Source organism: Xyrauchen texanus, chromosome 6 (assembly GCF_025860055.1).
Source record: "Xyrauchen texanus isolate HMW12.3.18 chromosome 6, RBS_HiC_50CHRs, whole genome shotgun sequence".
In the NCBI taxonomy this organism is placed as follows: Eukaryota; Metazoa; Chordata; class Actinopteri; order Cypriniformes; family Catostomidae; genus Xyrauchen; species Xyrauchen texanus.
In genome coordinates, this window is record NC_068281.1 from 15,744,117 (window position 1) to 15,771,498 (window position 27,382).

The following is a 27,382-nucleotide window of genomic DNA, read 5'->3' on the forward strand; positions in this document are numbered from 1 at the left end:
TAAAATGAGGCTTGTTTTACTATCAGTCATATTCAATAAGAACTTCAGTGCAAGAAGTTCCCTGTGTCTTCCTGAGCAGAAGTGACTCTGATACACAGCTCAGAGCACTGAAAGCCACACAGAGTTATGATTTTATCTTATTAAACATGGTTATATACGGTATACTCATTCTCATTATAAGAACAGGTAGCCAATGTTAATAATTTTGTCATTGATGTAATGATGCACATAAACCACTTCAATAACTGTCTGGTTTGGTTCAGCCAAACTACAAAGGACAGTTCGGACTGCTGAGCGGACTATTGGTTGCCCCCTGCCCTCCCTTCAAGAAATGTATACTTCCAGATTGAGTAAAAGGGATGGAAGATTTTTTCCAGTCTGGACCCCACTCACCCAGCCCGCTACATTTTTGTACGGTTGGCTTCTGGCATGCGCTTCAGAGCTCTGAGCACCAGAACCTTCAGGCACAAAAACAGTTTTTCCCTCAGGCTATCCATGTCATGAACAGTTAAAACTGCCCCATTGAGCAATAATTATGTGCAATAAACAGCTTAGTCTATTTAAATTTATCATTACATTCCCTTGTATATAACAGATTTGCACATGCATTTTGTGGTTGTTTGCAGGCTTGGCAGCACAATATTGAGCCAAATAAAGAGACAGAAATCACTTCAAAAGAAAGAGAAACTGTAAAACTGAGCTGCTCATATAGTAGAAGCAGCAGAAAAATTAGACTCTACTGGTACAGAAAGTTTTCTCATGGACAACCTGTGTTTTTAGTGTATTGAGGGGCTTGATCATGGAGTACTGCTGACACCTCTGATCCTCGGTTTCAGGCAACTGCATCTGATACATCAACAGAACTCATTATTAATAGTTTAATTCTGTCAGATTCAGCTCTCTATTACAGTGCTCTAAGAGAGGGCCTCCACACGCGCTAGTTCTCCACTGTAAAGCACTCAACAAGCCACATGATGAGATGTGCGGATTGACAGTCTCAGACGTGGAGGCAACTGAGATTCGTCCTCCGCCACCCTGAGGTGAGTCATTACGTCACCATGAGGACTTACAGCGCATTGGGAATTGGGCATGCCAAAGTGGGGAGAAAAGGGGAGACAAAGTAGTAAGAGCGCAGTGATACTAAACGTACAAAAACCTAAATGCTTTTTAACACCAAACCTGTCTAGTGAAAACCTCAATCAAAACCACCATCTATTCAGCCCAGAATGTAATAAAATATGTGAGTACCTGAAAAGATTATCATATAAAGTGTAAAAGTAAACAGAAACATCATAAAGAAACATAAAAGGAGGCATGGATGTGATCTGTTCTTGATTTAGAAATCATTCCAATCGTATAATGAAGAAAGTATGACCATACAGTACACTAGACAAAACATCCTATCATGGTTTTATATACTGGCTAATGTATTTCTATGTTATACTATTTATTTGAAAAAACAAACAAAACAAAAAAACTGTGTGGACATGGCTTCAGAATACACAAAAATCATTCATCATTTTCAAAACTGCCTGTTGTTGTTTTTTCATTAGAGTTTAGTCAGTAAAAGTATTTTAAAGTAAAAATATTAGATTTTCTAAAATATGTGAAAAGATTGAAAATCAAATGAGAATTTCTGCTATAAAACACATTTCACCACTGGGAAATGATTTAATTTTACAAGGCAACCTTGTGTCAGAACCTATGGTGGTGTTGAGTGGCCTACAATGCATGAAAGCTCCTCCTTTATGTGTGTAGCTTCAGCAAAAACACACTGTAGTCACATACTCTGAAATGTAAACTTGAGTTGGTTCATTAACATCATAATACTTGACAAATATTGCCGGCTTTATCTATAAACAATGTTAACATGGCTGATGAATATACTCTTGGTGGCTCTTATTTTAGGCAAGTACATTTAATGTTAAATAAAACAATTACTTCTTATGATATGAAGTCTGCCAAATGCATAAATGTAAATTATATACTTTTAATATGATATACTGTATAGTGATAATATTTATAACATTTATTTGACAGAATGCAATGCAGAAGATTCTGTGGATCAACCAAAAAGAATTCAAACAGCTTTTGATCATGAAGTGGTTACACTTCAATGTAAATACAGCAGAAGTGACCAATATCCTTCTTTTCATTGGTACCAACACAAATCCAATGGATTCCCGACATACATGCTCTGTAAACTCTCAAGAGGATCAAGTAGCAGTGAAAAAGAATTTGTGAAAAGATTTCAAGTGGATCTCAACAAATCCTCAAGCTCAGTTTCTCTGACAATCCAGGATCTGCATGTGTCTGATTCTGCTGTGTACTACTGCGCTCTGCAGCCCACTGTGACTGATTCACTGTAAACGTCATCACAAGAACAATGAGCTCTGCTACTGTATGTGCAGGAGCTTTACACACAACAAACATAGCTATTAAACCACAAACACTACACAGTTTCTGACATGAGCATATGTACATCCTCCATGCAAACAAACAAAAGCAAATACATTTAAAAAAATAAATAATCTTAATATTTATTTATTTACTTTTACTGCTCTTAAGGTTCTGTATAGACAGACACAACAGTGAACATATGCACAATATACAGCAGACCATTTTTAATTTTGCTCACTACTCACACAATCAATGTTTTATGATTGTATCACTTTTATTGCAAATGTATCTATTCCCAAATGTAAACCCCCCCCCCCGCACACACACACACACACTCAGGCAGTGGGTGGAGCTTTCTCACAAAGATGTGGAGTATGAGAAGCTGAACAAGTAAAACAGTTATTCAAATTCTTCTTTGACATCACTGTCTTTTTGAAGACAATATGTTTCTCTTTACCTGCACAATGATCCAAATTTTCATGGGTAAGAGACAATGATTTAAGCAATATTTTTGTTAAAAGAAAATACAATAAATAATAATTAAAAGCCACATTTAATACAGTACAGATTCCGATGTTATAACTATTTTGTTGCTTGATTAATTGAGGCCATTTTCTTATTCACAGGTACTTCTGTTGCTGATACAATAAAACCCCTGTCTTCAGAAAAACACATTTTAGAGGGTAAAAATGTGATTCTCTCTTGTAACTACAGTGTCACTAGTGGTGTCCCTCCTAACTCTCTCCAATGGTATCGACAGTATCTTGGGGCAACACCACAGTTCCTACTTTCTGTAACCGAACATGCAAACAATTCTGAGCCAGCTCTTCGTCTATTTTCAAAAGCTACAAAAGACATAAAACGTGTGGATCTGGAAATCTCTTCTGCTGCCACATCAGACTCTGCTCTGTACTACTGTGCACTGGTGCCCACAGTGACTGGAAACCCATCTACTCTGTACAAAAACCTTAGACACAATATTGCATCTAGAGCACAACTATCTAATGCCCTTAACTGTTAGTCAAATTCACCAAATTCTTATTCAAGCTCTTGTACATTGTACTTGTTGTAGAATTAAATGTTTGTCATGTACCAAAAAAAAGTATCCAATCTGCTCAAATGTGCAAAAATAAAAGGAAAGTGCTCTTTGGTAGGGTTTGTCATGTACCTTTCCCTTTTTTTCTTGATAAATTGTAAAGACTGCAGTGACACAAATAATTAGTCATTTAACATTTACTATACACTTTCAACACTCAAATAATGATTCCTTGCAAAATTGAATTTAAACAAATGTACACCATTTAGTGATGACTCATTTAGTTTTATCAACATTTTTCATACAACTGAAATGCATAAATCATAATAATAATAAATCTCAAGCGGCCTCTTTTTAATGTGCTGAGACCCGAGTGTGACTGCTGTGTGTATTTTCCAATTCCCTTTATTATTTGTAACTATTAGCACCTAATACAAAAAAACATTCTAGAGCAAATAGTTTCAAAAAAATTGACGTCCACATACAATATTTGGACAACAGAACTTAGATGTGAAATTTTAAAATAATACCAAGCTGTAGAAAGTCAGATTTCTTTTAATTAAATTGTTTATTATGTTTTAAGGTGTGTTTGTTATTCATGTTTTTGAGACGTTACAGACATTACATCTGATTTTCTGTAAGCTGCATTGGAACAAGGTGTATTGGGAAAAGCACAAATTAAAACTTTACAAATAAAAATATTTGACTTTTGTTACAATGTTTTTTCTACTTTGGCAACCAAATCTCAACGTTCTCTCTTTGCACTGACAAACAAACAAGTGATACCATTTTACCAATCAGAAATAAACAAAAATAATTCTGATTCAAAGCAATGGCCAATATCATCCAATCAATGCCAACCATGTTAAAATAAAATGATAAATGATACATTCTGAATATATGCACTGATTATCATTGTCCCATGTCTGCCAAACATGTTGAGTGGTGCAAACATCATCTGTAGAACTAGATTTTAGCAGTGAATTCACTTAAAAAGCTGCATGAAAATCTTTAGGATGCTCCCTTGTTCCCTAGTTAGTGAATGACCTCCAGTGTGCTGTCTGTCTGCACTGGATTCAGAACAATTTGAAATGCACCTTATTTTCATTCTAACTCCATATAAAGCCTTTGAAATCCAAAAAAATTTCTCAATGTGAAAATGCACAGTAAAAATAGTATTTCTAAAACTAGAACTATTTCCACTACAGTGGTCATTGTGTTTAACAGCGTGCCGTTTTGCAATAAATCACTCAAATAAAAAAATATAAAATTGCATATTGGATGAAACTAGAGACTCAGGTTTCAGGTTTCATTGTAAAAACATAATTAGGTTGCTTACCAAATGTACTTTTGTTGGCGTTTCTCCCAAAGACAACCTCCGCTGTGATCTGCACCATGTTGTTTTGTCAAATGATGCTGTACGTTGAAAATTTTACCCTTTACTGAATTTAGTTGCGTATAGCAAAGTCAAAACACAAACACAAAACACAACTGCGCTGAAGAACTTGGGGTCACACAAGGTTAATGTTGCACTTTATTCTGGGAGAGTTACTGTACAAATAAACTCACTATTAAAATAATTCCCTTGTCCATTATGAATATTTAGTGTACAAACCATTGTCCACACAGGTCTCTGGCAGACCAAGCAACTTAAAAGCAAATGCAAAATAAATGTGATGGAGGCACACCTCTGTTCAACAAAAATAGAATATAATTTTCAACACGGGAACACCCGAATGTGTATATAAGGATTGTCTTTGACAACATTAAAGGTGAGATACAGGGATTTGTTTAAAAGATGTCACTATTCCTGTTGTACTTATAATAGTCACAGAAATGGGGATAATGACAAAATTATATTTAACACATTTGCATTCTCAGGTGGCTGATGAAGTAAATCGGGCATGAAATTATTTCAGCTCAGTCCTGCAACTGTGAACATGTGTTCAGTGATACTCCATTCAGTTATTCTTATGTGAAAGAACATGTATTTGCACGTGAAAAACCGAGTTAGTAAATTAACACTTTTTAATTTTTGTTATTTGCAGGGATTGTACCGTTTTGTGGTTTAAATCTACAACCTTTCACTGACTTCCCCAGATCTTTAACCACTACGCCACCCTTACCCATACCCATGACCAATGAACAGAATTCAATCTGACAGTGCAGTGATGAACCCTAACAGCTTGTATACTTCTATAATGCTATTATTAACAACAAAACAACAACAACAATAATAATAATTATGATTATTCAAACTAAATGTGGAGGAAATCAATTGTGCAGAGTAATCTTAGAGTAAGTTTGACTTGCATTACAATCAGCAATGTCACATTCCCTCCACAAGATGAGAGCAGATCCATTTCACTATGTTGCACTGCACAGTGTACAAATCACAGCAGATATACATCTATAAATAAACAATAATTGATAGATTATTTAATTTTGAACTTTGTGTAATTATTGTTGGATTCCAAAATTATTTTTTGCTTACACAAAGATTCTTTAATTTCATTGTGATGTCTTCATTTTTGATCTTTGACTTTTTGGAGAAGATCAAAGCTATTTTCTTTCACTGACAGATGGGAGGAGCCATTGAGTTGAGAAAGAACAGACAAATATTTTTTTCATTTTGCTTACTGTCTGCAAACATGACAGTTCTGTTCTCTCTTCTTCTGTTTTTGGTGACTAAAAGTGAGTGCAAATTATTGAAATTCAACCTTTTGCTACTTGTCCAGATAATCCAGAATGTTTTTTTTTAGCAAAGTATTAGTAGAACATTTTATTAATATCTAGATGCATCATCACTTGATTGCTCTATTGTAAAAAAAAATATTATTCCAACTGCTGTAATTCAGCTGTTTTAAACTGACACAAAGTGTTCTGCTTGATTTGCAGGGGAGTCTTCTGCACAGTCAACATCAAACATGATACAACCATCATCCTCTGAGAAACATGTTCTTGAGGGAGAACGTGTGACTCTCTCTTGTAACTACACTGGAACTGTAACTGTGACCTCACTCCAGTGGTATCGACAAGTATCTCAGATCAGCTCCAGAGTTTCTGCTTCTTGTCACTGAATATAAAGGCAAATCTGAGCCTGCTCTTCGTCTGTCATCAAACGCTACTAAAGAAGAAAAACGAGTGGAACTGGAGATTTCTTCTGTTGCTGTAACAGACTCTGCTGTGTACTACTGCGCCCTGCAGCCCACAGTGACAGGAAACCCAACTACACTGTACAAAAACTAAAGACAAATCACTGATTCTTGACATAAGGAACAAAACATGTTTAGAATCTGAGTTTTTATTTTTCAATACAAAATTAATTACAATTGGATATATTTGTAGACAAAGTTGTCAGCTAACAAACCAAGTAAAGTACAGGATTTTATAAAAACACTCCCCCCCCCCCGAAAATTGACATTTGATGCAAAGTGAGGACACAACTTTGATAGACAGGTATATGGAAAAAATCATATCAAAAAATTGCATATTTAAACACTTTATTTAGCAGTTTAACATTGTGACCTCTAACTGATCTCAGTCTCACTGCCTCCTGCTGGACTGGAGACCCTGCACGCTCTCAAGCCATTCTGTGAGGATCTCGGCCTACTCCACCTGGTCTGAGACTATACCCAAACAGTATGATCTTCTTGTTCTTAACATGAAACTATCAAACAGCTTTTCTTTATCTGTGGCTGGCTGCTATCGCCCTCCATCTGCACCAGCATGTACCCTTGAGGCCTTAAGCAATGCTCTTGCGCCTTTTACCAGGTCCGAGTTGATTATACTTGGCGACCTAAACTGGGACATGCTTAAGCCCCCTGAGAAAGTTGTACAACAATTTGACTGACTAAACCTTCACCAAATCATAAACCTACCTACCAGATACAACCTAAAAAGTTGTGTCAAGGCCATATTGATAGATGTTGTGTTTACAAACGCCCCACTCATGTACCTATCGGGTGTTTTTTGCAATGACTTCAGCGACCACTGTTTCATTGCTTGTGTTAGAAAACACCTTTCTGTCGAACAGCCTGTTGTAATCACTACTAAACGTACTCTGAAACATTTTGATGGTCAAGCTTTTTTACGTGATCTGGCCCAAGTAAGTTGGTATAGAGTCAGCCTGATTCCCACCGTGAATGATGCATGGTTGTTGTTTAAAGATCTTCTTACTGCTGTGATCAATAAACATGCCCCAAGCAAAAAGATAGGCATAAAAAAAAACCGCAACAGCTCATGGATTAATCATGATCTAGCTGTTCTGCTTCAGCAAAAAAATACAGCCTGGCGGAGAGCACGCAAGTCACATTCTGCCAAAGACAACCTTTTATTTCGTCAAATCAGGAACAAGGCCACACAAGCGGTGAGGGTGGCTAAAGCTGGCTTCTTTAAAGAACAGTTCACACTTTGTGGTGCGAATCCAAAAGCATTTTTGAACACGGTTAAAAAATTTCAAAACAAACCCCGGACCATACCATTGTCCCTAAAAGTGGATGACATAGTTGTTACTAATAAAAACTCCATGGCTGAAGCATTCAATCACCACTTCATAAATTCTGGCTTTGTTTCCAAGGCGTTAAACCCTATTGCTACAGCCCCTGCAGTCTCTAATACCTGCAGCCTTTTAGCACCTCCTCACAGTTTTTCCATTCGGCCTGTTTTAGTGGGGGAAGTCCTGAAGGAATTGACCGCTCAGGACCCCAATAAAACGGCTGGATCAGATGATCTTGCCGCTTTTTTCATAAAAATTGCTGCCCCGGTTATTGCGGCTCCTCTAACAGCCCTCATTAATCTATCCTTCCATACAGCCGAGATTCCACCTGCTTGGAAAGAAGCGGTTGTGCTTCCTCTGTATAAGGGCGGTGATCAGGCTGACTTAAACAATTACAGGCCAATCTCCATCTTGCCTTGTGTGTCTAATATTATGAAAAAACTTGTTAAGAAACAACTAAGCAATCATCTTAATGTGAACGGTATCATCTCTGGGGCACAGTCTGGCTTCCGATCAGGGTATGGTTGTGTTACAGCTACCACTAAAGTGCTCAATGACATTACATCCGCGTTAGATATCAAACAACACTGCGCTGCTATATTTATTGACCTTGCAAAAGCCTTTGACTCCGTGGACCACAACACACTCATCCACAGACTTAGCAGCATTGGTGTCACTGATCACTCATGGTTTGGTTCTCAAATTATCTTTCTCACCGGGTTCAATGTGTAAGATTTGAAAACCTTTTTTCCCATTCTCTACCGGTCACCAGGGGTGTCCCCCAAGGCTCCATCCTTGGCCTTACACTTTTCTCAATTTATATTAATAACATTCCCCAGGCAGTTGGTAATTCACTCATTCACTTATATGCTGATGATACAATCCTTTATGCCACGGGCTCCTCCCCTGATGCTGTTCAAGCTACCTTGCAAGATAGCTTTTTCCAACTACAGCAATCCTTTACACAACTCAAACTCACTCTTAATACCTTCAAAATAAAAAACATGTGGTTTTACCGTAAGGGTACAATGCCTCCTCCAGCCCTTAAAATCACCACTTGCAAGGGGGCTATTCTAGAACACGTCACTGCATATAAATACTTGGGCATCTGGTTGGAAACTTCACTTTCTTTCTCCATCCACATATCAAAGCTGCAATCTAAGGTCAAGGCCAAGCTTGGTTTCCTTTACAGAAACCGCTCTTCCTTCACCACTTCTGCCAAATTTACTCTAATTCAAATGACCATTCTACCCATGTTAGACTATGGAGACACTATATACATGGTTGCTTGCAAGTCCACTCTATCAACTCTTGACACTCTTTACCATTCTGCTATCAGGTTTGCCATAAATGCTCCTTTCAGTACACACCACTGCGCTTTATATTCATCTGTCAACTGGTCCTCCCTTCACAATCGCCGCAAAATTCACTGGTTCACTTTCATTTACAAGACCCTTCTCGGCCGCTCACCCCCTTACTTGGGTCACCTGTTGCAGCCAAAGCCTGTCACATACAACACCCGGTCCTCACTTCGTCTTCAATTACGTATTCCCAAAACTAACTCTGCCTTTGGTCTTGCTTCTTTTCAATCTGCTGCTGCTTGCGACTGGAATGCTCTGCAAAATATTCTCAAACTAGATACACTAATTTCATCTTTTAAAACTATTATATCATCCTTTTTCACGGACACATGCAGTTGCTTCTCTACATAATCATTTTGTGTTGTCTACTGTGTTGTTTTAAATTGTATTTAATGTAATTGTTAACCTGTATGTATTTCTAATGTACTGTATTTATTTTAGCCCCATTACCTTTCCCTAAGTGGTTATTCCACTTGTCAGGCCGCCACTGTAAATAAGAACTTGTTCTTAATGACTTGCCTGTAAAATAAAGAAAAAAAGAAAAACTGAGGAGAGGTTAAATTACATGTGCTTCCAAGTATAGAGGATGCATTATAAAAAATAAACTGAAATTATTTAAAAATATAAGTTATGAATGCCCTCGGTATACACATTTAATTTAGATTTTCACTTTTCCAACAATTTTATTATTATGAATATTTGTTTTATTTTTTATAAAAAGGATTTTTGTATGTAAGACATGTTTTGTCCTTCAAAACAGACCAGAATTATGACTGTAATACAAAGAGTTGATGAACTACAGCCATTACTATTGAGCAAGACCAATTCAGGCATGAGGTCAGAAAATGGGGCACGAGGAAGAAGCTAAATGTATGAAAGGCTTCAGTGGAATGTGATTTAGCTATTCATTTGAATGATTGAATAATCAATCACAGATATTAGTTTCATTTACTGTGAAAGCATGATTTTATGTAAACCTGTTTTGAAACAATGTGTGTTGTGAAAGTTTCTATACAAATAAAAATGACTTGACTTTATTCATATACTGTATAGTTTATCATTTACTAGGAGTGTTATCACACAAGAAAAGACCAAATACACTTATTACAACAAAAAAGTATTAGATAGCAAATAACAAATAAATAGCAAATACGATATATGCTAATAATAAGAAATTTACATAACTGAATATATACTGTACATTTAGCCCAACATTAAATATAACACAGTTAAATAAAATATGTAGGTTGAAGACAATGCAACAGAATGTATTGAGTCTCACTGTAGCACAGGCTCCTCCCAGGAGTCAGACCAAGTGATATGAGTATACAGCTGATGTGTCACGAAAACGCTTTAAGTGGAATATTCAGTCTTCAACTCTAGCCTTCATTTGAGTTGGGGATTTCAATAGAATAGCTCAGCAGATATAATGACACATTGGCACAGAGTTGTTTTCATCCTTGTCACATATTTTTGGAGTAAGTAGCACCATCACATGTGTCTTTTTAGATATAAGGAGTACATTTCATCATGTATGATCACAGTATGTAATATGTTTATTGATATAATTTTTAATTCTATTCCAGGATGTAATTCTGAGGACAAAGTTGATCAGGATATCAGAGTTGAAACTGCTCTTGAAGGTGAAGCTGTAACAATAAACTGTACATACAAAACTTCTTATTCAAACCCAACTCTATTTTGGTACCAGAAAAAAGAAAATGGAATTCCCAAATACATGCTGATGAGATTTTCTGGATCTCGCAGCGATGATGAAGCATTCAAGGGGAGATTTAATGCTGAACTCAATGCATCTTCATTGTCGGTTCCACTGATAGTCCAGGACCTGCGTGTGTCTGACTCTGCTGTGTACTACTGTGCTCTGCAGCCCACTGTGACTAAAACATATTCAGCACTCAAACAAATACCCTGAATACATTTCCCCATCATTTTCTCAACAACATCATATGACATCTACTGCTCAACCATTCTCAACCACCTACGGTATATTAAAACACTACTAACTGTCCTCCCTTAACTATTACAATTTATAAAATTATATTCTAACAATGTTATTGTCTTCTTTTGAAGAATAAATTACTTTAATTAAGATATATATTACAATCTTCATTACTAAACCATCTTAGATATGCAATTGCATATATTTACTTGAATCCGGTATCAAAAGCATGTTTAACCCTGTTTGCTGTTTGTCTTTCTGTCAATTTTAATTGACATCTGCAATGGCTTGTTTCTGGGTGATATCAAGAGAAGACAGCAGCATCAAACAGAAAGCAGGAAGTTCCATAATTACTTTATATGTGAAAGGCTGACAGTAACACAGAGCAACAGCTCAGAGTACAATGCATCAATACAGAATTTACCTGAAGAAATAGACATGGAAAGACAACTGCTTCTGATTTTAATCATGATTTTAGGTAAAAAAAAAAAAAAAAACCTACACACTCACACATATATATAATTATAATTATTTTTATTTTATTTCAGTGCTGTACAAAAACATCCAAGGGAAAAATATATTTTGTGCAACTTGACCAGATTGGTCCAAATAAAGAAACATTAATTACACAGAATGAAGAAGAAACTGTGACACTGAGCTGCTCATATGTGTAGCGTCTGGAGGAATCAATGAAGGATAATCATTAACTCAGCAGATTCATGAATACAAAGAACTCCCTGTAAGACCACCGAAATAGCACCAGCTAGCCTGTGATAGTACAATGAACTATTGACAGAGAACCCTCGTGGTGCTTCCTAAAAAACCCTGCACATGTGACACCCTCGTGTTTTACAATGTGAGGAAAGCCATGTGAGACTTTGAACGTAAAAATGTGTGTGTCTTCCATTTAAACCTAGAAATGCTTATTTTTAAAGAAATATGTCTAACCCCTGTACGTTGTGTATTTCTGCTGTATATCAGAAACGTTAGAATTGTTTCGTTGTGTAGTTTAAACTCTGAGGCTTAATATTTAATAGCCTGAGAGTGTATATCCACTTTTAAGGGTACCAAATACATTTTTCTTGGTATCAAATTAAACCTTACGATTTGTCCTAGCTGAATATGAATATAAGATCACCTTAGAATTGTGTTCTGCTATGTTTTACCATCTTTTGAGTTATTCAAGCCAAAGCCGGACCCGGTCATGCAAATGAGCCTTGACGGGACAAAGGACCCCTCTCATGCCCAAAATAAGGGAGACTTTTACGACCTCCAAAGGAATGTGCAGAGATTGCTGACGCTCACTTAATTCTTACTGAGAAGGAGAAATTAACCCTTTTAATCCTATATATTCTATATATATATATCCATGTGCTAAATGTATTGACATGTATCTAATGTTCCATCTCATGATTTCCCTTCATGTTGTTTGGTCTATGTTTTCTTGCAAACTCTAATGGGTTAATGTTTCAGACTTTGCATACTATGGTTAACCGAAATAATATGTGTGGCACATTTGGTCTCTATAACTTGGTATTTTAAAGATCGAAATGACTGTGTACATGATATGTCGATAAAAACAACATATTAGTATTACAAGAATATTTCCTAGTTCTAAGAGGAGCACTCTTAGAACAAAGAGCAATAAACCAAATTCCCGCCTGGAACTTCCACCCTTCTTATTGGTCGAGCCAATGAGAGGTGGGACACGTTTTCTAAGGTTATAAATTGCATCCTCTCTTACCCTTCGTTCTCTTACTCTTATCTCTTTTGCTGCCCCCACTTCATCTCACCTATTCCCCTGGGACGCTCCCGGATCTCTTCAAGCTTTTTTACATCTCTTTTTACTTCCCTACTTCACTTCTTCTGGATCTCTTCAAGCCATATTACACTCTCTCACGTCTTCCCCCGATCTTCTGCAACCCTCCGGAACACTAGTCAACTATTCAACAGTCACCCTCTAAGATGCCTCGAGTTTCCAGCAAGCAAACCATGCTCTGGAAACACCGAACCGAAATCCTCCGTCTCAAGAACACCACGAGGACACGATACCCACGCAGCCTTGCTCAGCCACGCAAAAGGTCCTTTTGTGCAAGTATTATTCCATTGAAATTCAAATGCATCACAGTGTGTAATTTCCTTGCTGGCTTCAAAGGGTTAATTGTTGTAATAAGTTTGCCATACCTCTAATAATTCTTTACTTTCCCTTACTGTGTTTTACTTTGCTTATTTTATGTTTATTCTATGTTAAATGTTGTTTGTCAAGTGTAGTGATATATCATAGTGCCTTGTATTAAACCCAATTATACGCTTGATTGTCTGTATTTGTTGGTCATAAAGCAAAGCCTCTTTAATATGCGATTTTAAGCTACGAGCTGATATTATCAAAGTAAGTTAACGTGCTTTTGATGAATAAGCTTATAACTAAGAATAACCCTTCTGGAGAATTGATCAAGAGTATCGAATAAAGTGGTTCGGCGGACGAACTGACTGGTTGCGGTAGCCTACGGGTCAATTCCATTAAGGTGTTATTAAAATTAATATAGCCTGTCTGCAGATGATGTATATCGATAATTAATTATAATTCGTTGTGTTTAATTATCTATATATATTTGAAGCAGACTCTTGGACTATATAAGCCCTTTTTGGGGCGTTTTATATGTATTGGTATCTGGGTCACACCGTATGATTAATCATTGATTACGATCATTGGAATTAATTGTACATTCCCCAAACCTGACCTGCATACCCTACATATGACACAAGCAGCAGTTATGTTTATCTTTACTGGTACAGGCAGTATCCAGATAAAGAACCTCAGTATTTAATATGGAAACCTGCACGATCAAGCAGCGGACGTGGGACACCCTCTGATCCTCGTTTTCAGTCTACTACATCACAAACATCCACTGAATTCTCTATTAATGGTGTGACTCTGTCAGATTCAGCTCTTTATTACTGTGCTCTAAGAGTAGCAGCCCAGTGATACAATGTCTATGTAAAGCTGTACAAAAACTGAAATTCATTTTCACTTTGATCTCAATCCACATCAAACCCACAATCTACAATACTCACTGTATGATTATAATTGTAACAACACCTGTGTGTGGTTAAGTATTAATTAATAACTCAAGTTATGGCAATACTGGTAAAGGTGAAAATCTAAAATAAAAACTAAAATTGTATATTTATGTATTAATTAACTTAATACAAAGTGCAGTAAACATAAACATCTGTAAATCAATATTTGGTGTGACCATCCTATGCTTTTAAAACAGCACCGATTCTCCTAGATACACTTTCACAAAGCTTTTCAAGGTTGTTGGCAGACAGGTTGTTCCCAGAATCTTGGAGAACTTGCCACAGTTCTATGAATTTAGGCTGCCTCAGTTGCTTCTGTCTCTTCGTGTAATCCCAGACTGACCCAATAATGTTGAGATCCGGGCTCTGTGGGGCCCATACCATCTGTTGCAGGACTATTTGTTCTAATTCTATTCTATTCAATTTGCAAAAGGAATGTTTGGAAATATAAAACTGATATTTTCTATTGACACACTAAATCAGAAGATATAAAATAACTGTCATGTATTTTGAGTTGCTTAGTGGCCATTAGAGGCAGTGCCTACGTATGTGGAGGCACTTTCTATTATTAACATATATAAACTTATTTTATGTTTTATTCTGCTGCTATACCTACAGTATGGCCTTTACACTATCCTTTTCATGAAAATATTTACTGAAGCACTGCTAATATTGTTGGCTCTTTATTATCATGCATGTTTATGTAAGCACAGTGTAGTTCTAGCGGGAAGACTAGCAGCTGCACATCATCTCACAATTAGCTGGGTATTTTACAACCAATCACATGTAAGCCGTTGCTTTATAAGTATGCTCACAATCACATTGCTGTTTCAATGTGCTAACACGGCAACCTACACCACCCCACCACCACCAGTTGAGTACCTACATGGGGGTTGGCTCCTCGCCCCTGCCTCCTATCTCCGGCAAGATGACGGTTCCTAGTACAACTTTTTCAGACCACCATACGCCAAAGAGAGACATTACTTTTCAGTTTTATATTATAAAATAAATATCATCTTAAATTTCACTCAAGTATGCAAGTCTTCCTGAAAAAAGTCATCTGCTAAATGAATAAATGTAAATATAAATGGAATTTCCTGCAAAATGTTAAGCATTGCTGCAAAAGATTCCCTATATGGCACAGCATAAACTAACAAACAAATAAATAAATAAAAGATAGAAATATGACACTTGAGAATGCAAAGATAGCAGCATCTCATATAAAACAGGAAGTTCCATCGTGGCTTTATGTTTGAACTGCAGAGACTCACAGTAACACAGAGCTACAGCTCAGAACACAGACAGCATCAACACAGAACTAATCTGAATGAGTAAACATGGAAAGATACCTGCTTCTGATTTTAATTGTGACTCCAGGTAAAATGTCACACTTTTTCATTCCAGTGGTGTACAAAAAGTGAATGAGGTAATTATGTGCAACTTGACTCACAAGTAATCTTGTTTTTTTGTTTGTTGGTTTGTTTTAGGTGTGATGACTGCAGACCAGATTGAACCAAATATAGGAACAATCATCATTAAGAAAGAAGATGATAGAGTAACACTGAGCTGCTCATATGATACTAGCAGCAGATATGTTAGACTTTACTGGTACAGACAGTATCCTAACACAGAACCTCAGTATTTAATTTGGAAAGAGGCTCGGTCATGGAGTGGTACTGGGACCCCCTCTGATCCTCGGTTTCAGTCGACAACATCACAAACATCCACTGAACTCATTATTAATGGTGTAACTCTGTCAGATTCAGCTCTCTACTACTGTGCTCTTTGGAACCCAGTGATACAAAGTCTATGTGAAGCTGTACAAAAACTAATATTCATTTTTCACTTTGATCTCAATCCACATCAAACCCACAATCTACAATTAAAATAATACGACAACACCTGTGTGTGGTTAGAAATGAAATGAGTTTTAGTTATAAAGGGTAATAGAAGGAAAAGTGAAAATAAAATATAATGTAAAATGGTATTCATCCCTGAAGCACAGAAGTTTATGTACCTTATGATACACTCATTTCTACGTCATTTATTAAATGTAAGCAAATTTGTGATATTGACCATTTTAAGCCCTTTGTCAGATTTCTCATTTGCTTCCACTGAGGCACACAAGATGCTTTTTAAAACATACCCAAATCATTCTGAGATAACACAAGTCATCAGGTTTTGAACAACTTTAGGAGTCCATGCCAGCTAGAATCATTAAAGGCGAACATACCAAATACTAGTAATTCTGAATTTCATTTTCATTTTTCAGCAACTTTTACTAAAATCAATATGCTGATAATCTTATTTCTAATCTCTTTTCACAAATTAATCAAGTTTTTGCACCCCACTGTGTATGGCAAAATAAATAAATAAAACTAAACAAAGTAAAATAAATAAATATATATGATTTGGATACTGATAGCATGTAATGTATTCTTATAGACTGCTGAATCAAAATGTTTTCAAACTCACCACAAAGAGGAATCATCCCTCAAATTCTCATACAGGGTGTGACTTGAGGAGTATGAGAATCTTAAAATACAACGCAAAGAATCATAAGAAGGATATTATTATTATTAAAATATTCTTCATTTTGAACTTAAGCAGTAATGGCAAAATTGATAATTTTTACTATTATCTTGACATCACATCTTTTTGAAAAGAACAGACTTCTGTTATTTGCACTTTAATATCTGTTTGAGATTATCTACTCATTATTTGCAAATTATTAATTGATAAATATATTTTATAGTGTGCTGGGGACAAGACAGCGTTGAACAGCCTTCCAAAGAAAAGACTGCACAAGAAGGAGAACAAGTTGCTTTACTGTGCAATTATACTTCTATTAATACAAATGCATATCTCTTCTGGTATAAACAGCTTCCAAACAAATCACCAACATTCATTCTGAGTGAATTCACAATTGGTAAAGGAAATACAGCACCTGATTTTAAGGAGAGATTTTCTTCCACAATCGATTCCACATTAAGAACAGTTCCACTGACAATCCAGAATCTGCATGTGTCTGATTCTGCTGTGTACTACTGCGCTCTGCAGCCCACAGTGATCACAGAATGCTTCACTCTCATACAAGAACACAGAGCTCTACTACAAACAGCCCCTATCATTCAGTATATCACAAAGCATTCCCAAATACAAAATAAAGTCATCAAGACAGAACATGTTTCATAACCACAACCTCTTTGTTCTAGCATTTCAAAAACATTCATGTTTAATCTTATATTTAAGCATCTGTCATCGCAAGATCTGATCTCTCAAATAAAGCCCCATCGTCATACAGTGACAATTGGCAATGATCCTACAGTAACCAGAAACAGAAAAGATTTGGTAAGGGGGGAATCGTGGATTAATTGTACCAGGAGATTATAAATTAATAGTGTCTGTAGACAAACTATTACTATATCATAAAAGACAGCACACAAATATTATTTTTTTCTGATAATATCAGGTACAATAATTATTATTCCCATTAATTACCATTTCTGCATGTAATTTAAAGCTCCTGGTTTCATGTTCTACTTTTTTTTTTTCCAATTATGGATATCCAATCCAATAATGGATTTTACGCAGCATCAAATTGAGGACAATATCATATTTAAACTCAGAGCCCCAAAAGTCAAAAATAGAAAAGATTACAAAAATAGAGCGTCATTATGCCCTTTAAATCCCCAGAGGAAGGTGATAATGAAACTATTTGTATTCAGATACTGTCGTAGTCTCCTCCTCCAGATGCTTGTGCACATGACAGTGCTCAGAGTCACCTCGCAAACAGAGATTGAAGAATAAAGGGGCTTAAATCTCTGTTGTATTTGATGTGTAAATTCTATTTAGTTGCACAGTCTATTTATGAAGACCAGCTGGCAAAAATATATAGTATTTTTAATCACTTATTTCTGGGGTAAGTACATTTTTACACTATTGATTTAGTTTTGAATTGTAATAAATTATGAAATAAAAAAATATTAAATAACATTAAAAATGTATTTTCAGGGTGTAAATCTCAGGAGGCTGTACACCAAAATACAAGTTTTCAAACTGCTGTTGAAGGTGCAGCTGTAACAATCAAATGTACATATGAAAGTACTGATCCATCACCAACTCTCTTCTGGTACCAGCAAAAAGTGAACGGATCCCCTAAATACATGCTGAACAAAATCAGTACGTATGGAGATAAAAACCAAGAGTTCCAGGAGAAATTTAATGCAATTCTCGACAGCTCTTCAAAATCAGTTCCATTGACAATCCAGGTTCTGCATGTGTCTGACTCTGCTGTGTATTACTGTGCTCTGAAACCCAAAGTAATCTGAATAGAGTTGAAATTTCAACACATATTAAAACATGTGTATCAACAAATTACAAAAATAAAAAGTTAAGTTGTAAATGATTCAAACTTGTGAATGCTCACAGAGAGTTTTTGTATGAGTGCTGAATGTGTTTTAGTCACAGTGGGTTTAATATTAGGAATTGTACTTTATGGTTCAAATATAGGCCACTACATTAAGGTGCAGTGGTGGTGGCGTAGTGGGCTAAAGGACTTAACTGCTAATCAGAACTGGTAATCAGAAGGTTGTAGGTTCAATCCCCACAGCCACCACCATTGTGTCCTTGTGCAAGGCACTTAACTCCAGGTTGCTCTGGGGGGATTGTCCCTATAATAAGTGCACTGTAAGTCGCTTTGGATAAAAGTGTCTGCCAAATGCATAAATTTAAAAAATGTAAATGTAGTCACCACAAGGGGGAAGCACACCCTTAAACAATTAAGGATGTGAGAGCAGAAAATATCAAGAAAAGTGGTTGCAGAGATCTCTCATAAAGAGAGTGTCATATTAGTTTACAGTACTTCACAATTCTTTCTCTTTAACTCACAATAACAATGGTAAAATGGGTGGCAATTGCTCTTTTCTTCAGTGCACAAGGTTTTGGTAAGAACATTCTTTCCACAATCCCTTTATTGAGCCTATTTGTTTGAGTCACTTGATGTATGTCAATGATTGTTAATTTTCAAAAATAAATAAATGAATTAATACATAAATAAAATAAACAGTATTGTGAAATGTATATTTTCCAGTTTGCTGGGGACAAGACAAAGTTGAACAGACATCAAGAGAAATGACTTCAACTGAGGGAGAACAAGTGACTTTACTGTGCAATTACACTATTGTTAGTGCAGTAAATGCAAATCTCTTCTGGTACAAACAGCTACCGAACAGATCACTTAAATTCATTCTGAGTGATTTTTCACACATGTTTGGTTTCCATGTTTTATGGGGACTTTCCATAGACATAATGGTTTTTATACTGTACAAACTTTATATTCTATCCCCTATACCTAACCCTACCCCTAAACCTAACCCTCACAGAAAACATTCTGCATTTTTACATTTTCAAAAAACATAATTTAGTATGATTTATAAGCTGTTTTCCTCATGGGGACCGACAAAATGTCCCCATAAGGTCAAAAATTTCGGGTTTTACTATCCTTATGGGGACATTTGGTCCCCACAAAGTGATAAATACACACACACACACACACACACACACACACACACACACACACAATGGAGTAATGAGTAAAACAACAATGATGTATACAATACATTCATGATGTATACAATTTGCAGACACAATGACCATTGACCAAACTGGAGAACCTACAGTCCATACAGTAAAAGTGTAAATTTACTGGAGCGGACAATACAGTATAGCAGCAAGTGCAATGTGGAAAAAGTATACAGTATGAGTAGCTGTTTGAAAAGACGTTAAAAAGATTAGAACTTTAAGAAGTTGTTGCTATATTAAAAATACACCACAAATCCTTTTCAGAGGGAAAAGACACTCAAACTGTATGGATTTAGATAATGTGGTGCAGTCAGTCTACTCCTCTAAGTGTTTATATTTGTGACAGGCTTTAGTGCAACTTTATTAGAGAGTCTGAAACAAACAGACTGTTGATTTAGGATTACATTCATATTTTAGTTATTTTAGTTACAATCATTATGATGATATACTGGCAGAGAAATATATTCTTCTTTATCACATATTTCTGGGGTAAGTAAAATTGTTAACTGCTCTAATTGCTTCCAACTAAAAACAGTGATTTTGAGTCTTTCAATGGCTCATCAAGCACAAACAGTAGTGTTTTGCCAAATTGGCAATCACAGTAACTATGTCTGGAAGCAGTTTTCTACCATCAGAACCAACGCGTTGTCCCAAAAATGTCACCTCAGTGAGAAAAAGTTGCACTTTCTTTTTGTTTAGCAGAAATCCTACATGGGGGTTTGCTCCTCACCCCTGCATCCTATCTCCGGCAAGATGACGGTTCCTAGTACAACTTCTTCAGACCACCATACGCCAAAGAGAGACATTACTTTTCAGTTTTATATTATCAAATAAATATTATCTTAAATTTCACTCAAGTCTGCAAGTCTTCCTGATAGAAATATTTTTCTTTAAATAAAGCATCTGCTAAATGAATAAATGTAAATATAAATGGAATTTCCTGCAAAATATTAAGAATTGCTGCAAAAGATTTCCTATATGGCACAGCATAAACTAACAAACTTGAGAATGCAAAGATAGAAATATGACACTTGAGAATGCAAAGATAGCAGCATCTCATATAAAACAGGAAGTTCCATCGTGGCTTTATGTTTGAACTGCAGAGACTCACAGTAACACAGAGCTACAGCTCAGAACACAGACAGCATCAACACAGAACTAATCTGAATGAGTAAACATGGAAAGATACCTGCTTCTGATTTTAATTGTGACTCCAGGTAAAATGTCACACTTTTTCATTCCAGTGGTGTACAAAAAGTGAATGAGGTAATTATGTGCAACTTGATCTTGTTTGTTGGTTTGTTTTAGGTGTGATGACTGCAGACCAGATTGAACCAAATATAGGAACAATCATCATTAAGAAAGAAGATGATAGAGTAACACTGAGCTGCTCATATGATACTAGCAGCAGTGATGTTACACTTTACTGGTACAGACAGTATCCTAACACAGAACCTCAGTATTTAATTTGGAAAGCGGCTCGGTCATCGAGTGGTACTGGGACCCCCTCTGATCCTCGGTTTCAGTCGACAACATCACAAACATCCACTGAACTCATTATTAATGGCGTGACACTGTCAGATTCAGCTCTCTACTACTGTGCTCTTTGGAACCCAGTGATACAAAGTCTATGTGAAGCTGTACAAAAACTAATATTCATTTTTCACTTTGATCTCAATCCACATCAAACCCACAATCTACAATTAAAATAATACGACAACACCTGTGTGTGGTTAGAAATGAAATGAGTTTTAGTTATAAAGGGTAATAGAAGGAAAAGTGAAAATAAAATATAATGTAAAATGGTATTCATCTCTGAAGCACAGAAGTTTATGTACCTTATGATACACTCATTTCTACGTAATTTATTAAATTTAAGCAAATTTGTGACATTGACCATTTTAAGCCCTTTGTCAGATTTCTCATTTGCTTCCACTGAGGCACACAAGATGCTTTTTAAAACATACCCAAACCATTCTGAGATAACACGAGTCATCAGGTTTTGAACAACTTTAGGAGTCCATGCCAGCTAGAGTCATTAAAGGCGAACATACCAAATACTAGTAATTCTGAATTTCATTTTCATTTTTCAGCAACTTTTACTAAAATGAATATGCTGATAATCATATTAATGTTTTCCCAAAAATGTCACCTCAGTGAGAAAAAGTTGCACTTTCTTTTTGTTTAGCAGAAATCCTGCTTCAAAAAGCAACCTCAACAATGATGTTAAGGTAGACAATTGATGTCCCCTTTCGGGCGAAGTGAGAAGAATATATCACAATACTGAATAATTACTGATGGTGAGCAGGGTTTGACTATGTGTTTGATAGTGTTTGCAACGACACCATGAAACATAGATGGGCTATCATGATACCCTTGTGGCAATCTCGTCCTATAACATGGCACATTTTTTTTAATTCCATGCATAGAACTAATACATTTTCTTATCCATCTAGAAATAGATTCCTAAATGCAATGTATTACAGATTACAATGATGTCCCAGATTTCAGTGCGAGCTGTCCCAGGTTAGAAAATACACAAATTCTTAAACGATTTGGCATGAGAAAAACTAATATATGTGCCATTTTTCCTTTGAGGACAATATCTGAAAATTGTCTTTTGATTCAATAAGGGAACATATTGGGAATTTCATAATTATATAAGGTGTTAATATATTATTTTGGCGTCATATGGAAATATGGAACAAAAGTCAGAATTGCAAAAAGTGTCCCACATTACACAAATCCACCCTATTTTTATTACTACTATTACTATTCTGCATTTACACATAAATTCACACTGCAAGGTTCTCTGTTACTTGTTGTGGTGGTGTCTCATAAATGGAGATACATCCTAATGAACCTATCAGTCAGGTTCACCAATTTATCAACCACACAATATAAAACTATTGCGAACTAATCGATAACTCAAAAGTGGTGCGCACCATAAAGCGGCTACTCCCTTATCATCTTATCTGCCACTCAGGATGTCAAAGATTCTATACTTTCTCACCCCATAGGGTCAAATGTATGGGACTGAACACTCGAAATCAATCCTTGGATTATGAGATTATTGCTCTTTGCCTTTGTTCTCTCTTCGTCTGCATGTCTGCAACTGAAACTGAGAGAACCGGTGGCAGGAGTATATATTAAGACTTTACCAACAACCAGTCAACAGAGAATTTGGAAAAAAATGGAAGATGAAGACACCTTCCTACTCTTTGAGCCTTGCAGGAGAGGATCAATGTTGGTCTGTTTTCAACTTTATCTCAGTCCGGAACCTCCAAATTGATGCAGTGAGATCCAGCCAATGAAAATGACTTCAATAAATCAGATGATTTATAGAAGGAATAACAACTTAATTCATGAATAAAAATGAAATAATGAACACTGAATAAATGTGATAATACAGAAAATAAATCTTTCGTTTTAAATTTTAAGTAGATATATCTTAAAGATATATCCAAGGACTAAGCCGAATAAACCTAATAGCACAAAGTCTTGTCTTTGTCCAATGAACTAAGTTAGTAAATGGAAAAAAGTTAATGTACAGAGAGTCGAGATGAGGCCTCAAAGTTGGAGGTCAGAGCTACAGAGCTGAGGTGTTAGTCTGACACCCAAAGATTCGTTAAGGTCTTTATACCCTCTTGAGACTGTGCCAGAAAAGACTTCCTTTTTGGTTCAGAGAGTTTTGCATGAGGTTAAGTTGTAACTCAAGTCGTCAGGTCATATTGTTGTGACATATTGAAATGCGAAAACTGCGGTTGAGTGGAAGAAATATGCTGTCGAATAGCTCATGCATATATCTTTGCCAAGTACTCATACATTTCCTGATACAATACAGGTGCCTTAGAGACATCCTGTGTTCTTAGACTCACATCTGTACATTACTTATAATAATAACAACTATAAACTAAGCTCTCTCTCTGCATCCAGCTTTGAAGCCTCATAAGGTCATGAACTACCACAAACCCATATACAAGGGGAGAGAAAGGGAATTAAGTAATCTTCTAACATACAGGTTAAACATATGAGGCTTACTCCTGGTAACATGAATGTATAACACAGGAATACAAGGTTGGACATAGAAGGAATGCAATGAGCATTAGTACAGTGATAATAGTATATGGAGAATATGAATGTAAATCTGAGTACATAAATGTGAATATATTAATATAATTGCATATCTTCTGATTATAGTGGAGTACATAAATGTGAATATATTAATATAATTGCATATCTTCTGATTATAGTGGAGTACATAAATGTGAATATATTAATATAATTGCATATCTTCAGATTATAGTTGAGTACATAAATGTGAATATATTAATATAATTGCATATCTTCAGATTATAGTTGAGTATATAAATGTGAATATATAGTTTTGTAAAACATATAAATGCTACGTACTTGTAGTTCTTTCTTTCAGGTGCTGAACACAAAATAACTCCAGTAAGTGATGTGCTTGATTTTAGGGAAGGAGATAGAGCTACTCTCACTTGTAAATACAGTGGTACTGCTTATGGCCTTTAATGGTATCGTCAATACTCAAGTTCTCCTCCAAATTTCCTCATAATGGACTACCAAGGGGTGATTACTGAAGCACTGTTGGGGGGGACAATAAACATAACAATTCTCAAGAGCAATTTTTGAAGGGGACACCAAGGGTTTTTTTGTTGTTGCCCTGTTTGCATTTGTATTATTTTATTTCTTAAACAATTATTTTCAGAATATATAATTATATTATTTACAAAACATTAAAATTATTGTTTATAATAAGAGTCATATATAATACGGTTCATTGACTATAACTTCACCTTATCTGGTAAAAAATGACAAAAAGATTAAAGTCTTTTGAATTCTAAATTAATTATGTAATTATTAATATATACAAACATATATATATATATATATATATATATATATATATATATATATATATATATATATATATATATATATATATGTTTGTATGTATAAAATCATCAATGAATAAAAAGGAGCCAGAGGTGGAACCATTTATAATGAGTTTTAATGTGTGAAAGGCTTATTCATGAAAGATATTAATAGGCTATTTAGCCTCTCATTTGCTGGAAATTTCAACAAAATAAAATACTGTATGGTTCCAAGTCTAAAAAAAAATAAAGTTTTGCAAGGTAAATGCACAAGCATGTATTAATAAACATTGATTACACATTTATACAGAATTTGATGAGCTGAAGTCAACAGAATTAAATGACACTTACTTGTGACTTACTGTAGCGCAAGCTCCACCCAGGTGTCTGACCAAGTGATATACAACAGTTATTTCAGAGTGTTGAACAAAGAAGGGGGGATTCACACTGTCTCTGTTTTAAGAGTTTGTGACTTCAGTTGCAAAGCACATCAGATATAATGTCACTCTGGCAAAGGGTCATTGTAATCCTTGTCATATATATTTTGGGTAAGTTGCACTATCAAATGTGTAATTCTTTTATACTGTATTTAATATCCTTGTGCTATTTTCCTGTCCAATGGGTAATATGTCTATTGATGTTGTCTTTTATTCTACTCCAGCATGTAATTCTGAGGATGGAGTTGATCAGCATATAAGAGTTCAAACAGCATTTGAAGGTGAAGATGTAACAATCAACTGTACATATCAAGTACTTATACAAGCCCAACTCTATTCTGGTACCAGAACAAAGTAAATAGATCCCCCAAGTACATGCTGAATAAATTATCTGGATCTGGATATAATGAAGAAGAATTTAAGGAACGATTTCATGCGAATATCAGCACATCTTCAGTTCCACTGACAATCCAAGATCTGCGTGTGTCTGACTCTGCTGTGTACTACTGCGCTCTGAAGCCCACAGTGACTAAAACACATTCAACACTCATACAAAAACCCTGAAAATACATCAGCATAAATTAAAACATTATGCACTTTACATTTTTGAATAATAATTTTAATCTACGATTTCAGTCTATTTCATCTTCACCAGCCTACTCTAAGTTGGTAGGGTTCTTTTATTTTAAAATATTTTAAATTAATTACATTTACATTTATATCTTTGACAATTGCTTTTGTAGCGGCTGACATAAATTATACGGACCAATTGCACATCAGAAAATCACAGGAACGGCTACTGGAGGTAGTGTATATTCACTGAAGAACACAGGAGCCAATAATAGAGTAAGTACTTTACTTTGAATAATATTCCCCAATGAAAAGTAGGCCTTCTTGAAAGAAAAAAAAACAATTAATCAACAATAGGAAAATAAAAAAAACAAACAAATCACATTTATCCAATGTAAAATAAATTTACAGTCACCTGTTACCGTCACAGTGTATTAACCCTAGTAACACCAGATTCACTGTTTAAAAGATAACCCTCTTCTCTCAAAGAAGACACTTTGAAAGCTAATCACAGTTCAGTTCAATCAGTCACTGATATCAGATTTCGTTCAGTCACTTATCTCAAATCCAACGATGCATCTGTCAATTCACAGTTCCATTCAAAAAGGGGAAAAAACATCCTTCCCGAAGAAATGAATGTAAACAACCCGATTTCAGTCTCTGCTGTCCTCTTGATAACTTCCTTCTCCTCTTCTTCTAGCGTTCGATTGGGTAGCTCGCCATCAACGGAACTTTCCGATGAATTCAAAAAACCTGACCTATTAAAAAGCCAGAGATCGCAACACAATATATATTTATCTGTGTTCAATATCTCTCAGGTAAGTTATTTCCTTATATTACAATAAACATTCACAAAATAAAAGGTTTTTCAATAATTTTACATTAAACTCTCTCTCTTTTTCAGGCTCACGTGTATCACGTCAAAGCCACGTGAACTACAGCTCCGTGTGAGACTAATTAACTCAACGATTTAACTTATATTACAAAATCACATAGCCTACAAATAACACATACATCTTACAGTTTCAATAAACATGTGTATTCACAATTGTCTTGTGCTTATTTCAAAATAAACAGCGATTGAACAATAACTCACCACATCCAGTATTTCCACACGGTAATACCTCAAGATTAACATCCACACGAACATAAAATTAACTGGATTCTTTCAACCTAACTGTCTCTTCATGAAATCCAAAACATTTTAAACAAAATCAACAATTTACACTTATATTTCCTCCCTTTAGAAAATACTTGCTCTAGCTTATTGCTCTCCTGTCGGTAGCTTTTTTTTTTATTTTTTTTTTATTTTTTTTTTTTTATTTGCAACAATAACAAATACAAAAACCAATACAATAATACACAATACTAAAGAGTACAGTACAGAGGGTTACATTACAAAAAACAACAAAGAATATCAAGCTAGCTTAAATGATTGACACCATTGCAGAGTCTTACATGCAGTAGATTTTTTAGAGCTCTTCAACGAATTTAGATATAAATCAAGATCTTTCTTAAAAATAAAAAGGAAGGAGTTTTCTTTGAAAATTTACACTTG

General features: G+C 35.5%; 1 gene segment (V, D, J or C); it reads left to right on the forward strand.

Annotated features, from left to right (window-relative positions):
* Positions 1–21,096: 21,096 nt before the first annotated feature.
* Positions 21,097–26,758, forward strand: LOC127645120 (T cell receptor alpha variable 38-2/delta variable 8-like). The segment is given in 3 exon segments: positions 21,097–21,136; positions 21,228–21,535; positions 26,729–26,758. Coding segments are annotated over 3 exon segments (378 nt in total).
* Positions 26,759–27,382: the final 624 nt, after the last annotated feature.